Source organism: Brachyhypopomus gauderio, chromosome 2 (assembly GCF_052324685.1).
Source record: "Brachyhypopomus gauderio isolate BG-103 chromosome 2, BGAUD_0.2, whole genome shotgun sequence".
Taxonomy (NCBI): Eukaryota; Metazoa; Chordata; class Actinopteri; order Gymnotiformes; family Hypopomidae; genus Brachyhypopomus; species Brachyhypopomus gauderio.
The window spans coordinates 27,117,915-27,123,914 of NC_135212.1; the positions used below are offsets into that span (position 1 = coordinate 27,117,915).

The 6,000-nt window shown below is 41.2% G+C and overlaps 2 protein-coding genes across 2 annotated transcripts in view; one reads left to right on the forward strand and one right to left on the reverse strand.

The window, feature by feature from the left end:
* The window catches only part of b4galnt3b (beta-1,4-N-acetyl-galactosaminyl transferase 3b), a 17,315-nt gene extending 14,883 nt beyond the window's left edge, over positions 1–2,432 (forward strand). Inside the window, exons 19-20 of the mRNA XM_076992735.1 lie at positions 469–595; positions 711–2,432. Of these exons, the coding sequence (XP_076848850.1) occupies positions 469–595; positions 711–819 (236 nt within the window). The 3' untranslated portion in view covers positions 820–2,432. The remainder of the gene's footprint in view (positions 1–468; positions 596–710) is intronic.
* Positions 2,433–2,923: 491 nt separating this feature from the next.
* tnni1c (troponin I, skeletal, slow c) lies at positions 2,924–5,690 on the reverse strand. The gene is made up of 6 exons (XM_076992788.1): positions 5,656–5,690; positions 5,301–5,342; positions 5,037–5,168; positions 4,407–4,496; positions 4,116–4,298; positions 2,924–3,717 (listed from the first exon to the last, which is right to left on the reverse strand). Exons 1-6 carry the CDS (start codon positions 5,662–5,664, stop codon positions 3,616–3,618), a joined length of 558 nt encoding a protein of 185 aa, XP_076848903.1. The 5' UTR covers positions 5,665–5,690; the 3' UTR covers positions 2,924–3,615.
* Positions 5,691–6,000: the final 310 nt, after the last annotated feature.

The following is a 6,000-nucleotide window of genomic DNA, read 5'->3' on the forward strand; positions in this document are numbered from 1 at the left end:
CTTCACGCTGGTTGTCCATTGAATAACTGATTGTTATTCAGGGGGAAAAAAGTTGGCATGCCTCTGGTAACAAGTAAGAATGAAGTGTTTTCATGTTGCATAGGATAATCAAAATTCATTGCAATGACTAAGTGTGTCACTCCAGTCAGAATAAATGTAGGGACCTGAACCAGTCTACACAAAACTGTCATGTCAACTGCTGTCTCGTAAATGAATGGCAGAGTCATTGACCATCAATGATGGTGTGGGATAGGTGATCATTCCAACCTTCTCTCTCTTCTACCTTGATGCTTCCTCAGTAAAACAGATGTAGTAACTGCTATATTCAATCCTCAGGTCTTTAAGGCCTTTACAAACTGAAGATTTTTGTGTGAGAACAAAAGTGTGTGTGTGTGTGTGTGTGTGTGTGTGTGTGTGTGTGTGTGTGTGTGTGTGTGCGTGTGCGTGTGTGCGCGTGAACCCATGCAGGTTACTGGGAAGTCAATGGCTTTGGTTTACTGGGCATTTATAAATCTGACTTGGACTCTATTGGTGGCATGAACACTAGAGACTTCACTGACCGATGGGGAGGAGAGGACTGGGAGCTGCTGGACAGGTGGGACTTCCTGTCGATTCTTTCCTGTCCTCAGTGGTGGGGTCATTAGATTTACGGGGTTGCCCTTTTCTGCATGTGCTGGCTGTAAAAGGCGATGTGTTGTTTTGAGTTGTAGAATCCTGGAGGCCGGCCTGGAGGTGGAGCGCATATACATGAGGAACTTCTTCCATCACTACCACTCCAGACGTGGCATGTGGAACCGGCAGACGATCCGCAGCATGTAGCTATGGCAACTCCACACCTGCAAGACGACAGTCACTGTGTCACTTTAATCAGCCACTGCTCCCTTTACCTGCTGACACTGGCAGGCTCCTCCTCCTGAGAATGGACCACACAGAATTCCAGAGGCTGATTGGCTGATTGGCTGATGCCTCCGTCACTCATACAGTGCTGATGGTAGTGTGCTGTGTTTTTGAAAAGTCCAAACCTGAAAGATAAAGAGACATGTAGGAACAGACCACTACACTACAGAAGGGTGCCTCTGGTACACAGACTCAGGACGGAGCGCTCTTAAATCTAAGAGCATCTAAATATTTTTTGTAATATTCAAAGTTTAAAAGCCTTAGTGTAGTTTACTCATTGCTATTAGTTCTTATGGTCATGTGTTGTAAGTGGAGGTGTATTTATTGTAGTGTACTAGTGCTTCTCTCTGGCTCCTCCACAGTGACGAGGGCCTCAGAAGTTAAACCAAAGAGGTCTGTGACCCTTCAATGCCTTTATCCCTACAGATAAAGTACTGGTACTTTGAGTGTCATTTTGCGTGTCATTTCACGGTTGGGAGGGAGTGGGGGTTAAACATTGTCTTAATTACAACATTCCAGGAATGGCAGCTACGTTGTTTCAGGCATGCGATACTGTGCAGAAATGCTCAGATACTTCAAATAGTTTTTTTTCTGTGTTTTTCTGCACTTTTTTATGCAGCTCTCTGGTTATGACAGAGGCTGTTTTATGGCTCAGATCATTACACTGCAAATGGATTTATCTGTGACATGAAACGTGCAGCTGCTAATTTTACTCAGGAAAATTGGAGCATGCCATGCTGACTCAGAAAGGCTTTGAATTATTTGCTCAAACAAGCAAATTAAAGTGATTGATTGCTGTGGGCTACACAAAGAATAGAAAGACAGCAGGGGTGATATTTAGTCATGTAGTCACTTCAGAAGTGGGTTTTAATGAGGATTGTTTCTCTATACGCTAAATTGCAAATGGACACTAAGAGAAGCATGAAAAAAGCATAGAAAAGATGCATGTAAATTATTCTGAATTTATTCAGGGTGGTGATTTACGCTTGTGTGTTTAGCTGTTCCCTTCTTTCCCCGAATAATATCTGGTTAGGACTGGTCCTGTCACCAGATCCTGACCAATTACGACAAAGGGTACACACCTGATGTGTGTTCATGGTCCTTGAATGCAAATCCTGTACTTGGTTGTGTAATCACAGGCATCTCCTAGATTGTCTTAACATCTAGAAGAGTGGAAACTGTATAAAGAGTAGGGACAGAATCAGATGGGTCAAAGGTGACTGACCAAGTGTGCAGAAGTGCGACACTGAGTGATTGTACACTTATATAAGCCACCTAAAAAATAAGTCTACCTAATTATAGAGTGCTAGTGAATATAGGTACAATGTTTGTTTCTAACACTGCCTAGTAAGTGTACATACAAACATCTTGATGTTTTAGAGATATGATGTCATTTGCATGAATGATAATAAATGACATTTCTGTAAATTCTAGTAAGATTGTTTTAAACTGATGCAGGACTATGGACTATGTATGAAGGTCAGTTATGTTATGTTCTGTGTGTTTTATATGTATTGAATAAAATCTTAAAACTGGTTGGTCTTTCAAACACTCAGGGACAAACAGTGGTGTTTGGTTTTCATGAGAAATGTCCTATATCATGTGTTACCTCTTCACAGTTTATACAGGTCAGAAGTGTTTGGGCCAAGGTTTTTTTATGAGAGCCACCTTTGTTGGCAGCTGTTCAAAGCTGTTCTTTCTCATTATGTTTCAGCATAATGGTATACCTAGTCATCACCTTGTCAAATCCAGTCCATGTTTTCCATGTTAAAACTGACATCGCTGCCAGAGAACCCTTAAACATAAGTGTCCTGTTTCTCCCACACACTCACACATACAGTAGGTCACACATACAGTAGGGATTATATAATAAACTATATATAATAAAGTATGTGTAGACTCAAGTCTTCAAGGACTCTCAGTTGTCATGTCTGTCTCAAGTTTGGTGTGTGCTGCATATTTCATTCCGTGTTGTTGACTCATTTACTGTCGATCGATCATGCTAAAAAATGAACAAACTAATGCATCGTGCTGGCCTTGTTTGTGTTATTCATGAAAAGTTCAGGACAGTTCAAAGCTCCCCTCCCCACAGTTATAGCACAAACCCCCGTACAGCCACAGGTCAGGACCCTTGACATTACATTTGTTCTGCACACTCCCATGAGTGCCACACGGAATCACATCCTCAGCCACTTCAGACACATTTTTATTTACTTACCCTCTCCTTGAATAGAAATAACACTTAGAGTCACTTAGCTGGAATATTCTGGGTCATAGGTCAGTCCGAGCTGTCTCATACAGTACATTAAGTTGTGTGGTAGTAACCCAGTGTCTTATGTTGCATACTGTGACTTCCTGCTCTGCATGTTGTGTGTAAGTGAACACATCCTCACAAATCAGAAACATGTTGTCCTGACACAAACACTGCTCTGACACCACAAACTCTGCATTCACAGCTTTACTAGAAGGTACACACAAACATTAAGAAAAAAAAAACATTTTCAATGCTTTAAAGTTAAATAAAAACTGACAACCAAACAGTAATAACTTGGTGAGATGATAGAAATTACACAAATGCTGGAATAGAATGATGAATAGTAAAATGTACTCTTGATTGTTGAGGGAATCTTCAACATAGGAGTTTATTTATTTGTTTTACCCTTCCTCCTTTCAGACTCACACATGTACACAGTCATACGTACAAAATCTACAAGCTCCTCACTGGCCTCCTCCAGCAGCGTCGAACATCTTCTTCCTGCCCTCCATGCCTGACATGGCCTCCACGTTCTTCCGCCAGTCGCCCACCTCAGTCGTCAGCACCTACAGGTGACATATATGTGCTGTTTGGCCAGTTTTATGTGTGAAATATGCAAGAAAGCATGTGTGCTCTGGAGAATGCATATGGCCAAATACATGTATGTATCCCTCAGGCTTCCGATACCCCCCCCCCCCCCCCCCATCTACCCAGAATGCCTTGGATGGAACTATGGATTTTATGGAGGAATTATGGGGAATGGTGTAGAAGTGGTGCTATAAACACTGTATATGCATGAATATTCTGGAAAACTCAAATTATACACATGACCAAGTATGTAAGCATATATTTTGAGGTTGTCTTTACAACTGTCATGGAGCTGTTTACTGAAGGTTTTTGTGTGAGAACTTCAAAAGTGTGTGTGTGTGTGTGTGTGTGTATGTGTGTGTGTGTGTGTAAATACCTTCTCTTGTTTAATGTCCTCTTTCTTCACTGATTTGAGGTTGGCTCTGAGGTCCATAGAGCCCTTGTGCTTGGAGCCCAGCAGGGCTCTCATCATCTCGTCGGCAGACACACGCACCTTCCTCAGAGCAGGCTTTTTAAATTTACCCCCAAGATCCTGTACTTTCAGTTTCAACTCATGAATCTGTATTCCACGCACACACAGACACACACACACACACACACACACACACACGATGATTCCAGAGAGCGGTTAGGTGCACTTTATGGGAAAGGACAGCAAGCCACTTACTTCTTTGTTGTTCTTGTTGACTTTGGCTTCAAAGTCATACCTCTCCTCATCCACCACATCAACTTTTGCATGAAGCTGTTTACACAGTTTCTGCGAGAAAAATAAAAACACACATACCTATACTGTAGCCAGTACTTTCAACAACAATCTGGTAATTTAAATGGAAATTCTCCACTAATGATGTATGTTTTCGTCTCCAGACTCGTGCTTTCAGTGTTTGTGACCTTTGGAGGCCCGTTCTCAGGTACTCTCTCTCTCCCGTACCTCACGGCCTGTTCTCAGGTACTCTCTTTCTCTCTCTCCTGCACCTCATGGCCCATTCTAGTCATGGGCTGGCGGTTAGGGAACTGGTCTTGTGACCGGAGGGTCGTGGGTTCGATTCCCAGACAAGCCATGACTGAGGTGCCCTTGAGCAAGGCACCTAACCCCAACTGCTCTCCGGGCGCCGGGCTAGGGCTGCCCACCGCTCTGGGTATGTGTGATCCACAGCCCCCTAGTAATCACTAGTGTGTGTGTGTGTGTTCTGACTGCACAGATGGGTTAAAAGCGGAGGACAAATTTCGATTGGGGTGTAAAAATCACAATTGACAAAATATGGCTCATTTCATTCTAAGGTACACTGTTCCTCACCTGCAGATCTTCCATCGCAAGGCCAGACATCTGTAAGGGCGGGAGCTTCTCACCCAGGTAGCGCACCTTCTCATCATCTCGATTCACCTTCTCTTGCTCCAGCTCTTCCATCGCTCTCTGCAGTAGCAGGATCTACACAGACAGAGTCCCCCCACAACCGTCAAAAAGCATACATATCTGTGGGATACAATGCCCCCACATAAATGTGCCCCATAAGATAAACCACATCATAAGACTGGTAAATATATTAATCTAGCCACTTACCTTCAGAGAGAGTTTCCTTGAAGCTGAAATTTTACATTTAGGCTATAAAAGAGAGTGATGGAAGAATTAGAATATCTTTTTTACTGCTATCACTTAATTTTAAAAACAAGTAAAAGTAATGCATATAAAACTACTAATTAGTTAGTTATTATTAGTTATTATTATTAGTTAGTGACATTTTTATTAAATTATTTAAATGATTTATTTTCAGTTCATTTGATTAAATGAATGACATCAAAAAGGTTCAACTAACATAGTAAAAATAATACATGTACAAACCATTAGCTTTTTATACTGCACTGTTGATATTCAAATGTAAGTCACTTGACAGTGTCTCTGCTCGGGGTGGAATTACCTTAGCCATCACGCGGGGGGCTGAGGGCCTCGGCTCTGACTGCACAGGAAAAAGAACCTTTATTAAATCCATTTGCCAAAATGGAATGTAAAAATACTTGTAAAGAATGTTTTTTAAAATGATAGAAAAAAATGATAAAAACACTTACATCACTGTAGACATTTTGAACAAACATAAGGATAAGAGAAGAGATTAAATATTAGTATTTTCAGAGACTAAGAAAATTGTAGTAAAATGAACATATATGAACATAAAATTTGAATTCAGTAAAATTAACATAATGTTCATATAGACATGAAGTTAATATAATTGTTGTGGTCAACTAGTATTAAAAGTAGCTGATAT

Excerpts from the sequence above, each read along its gene's own strand:
- tnni1c (XM_076992788.1), bottom strand. Across the intron at positions 5,169-5,300 it reads CAAGGAAACTCTCTCTGAAG|ATCCTGCTACTGCAGAGAGC; the intron begins GTAAGTGGCTAG and ends CTGTCTGTGTAG. Across the intron at positions 3,718-4,115 it reads AGGACATTAAACAAGAGAAG|GTGCTGACGACTGAGGTGGG; the intron begins GTATTTACACAC and ends TGTCACCTGTAG.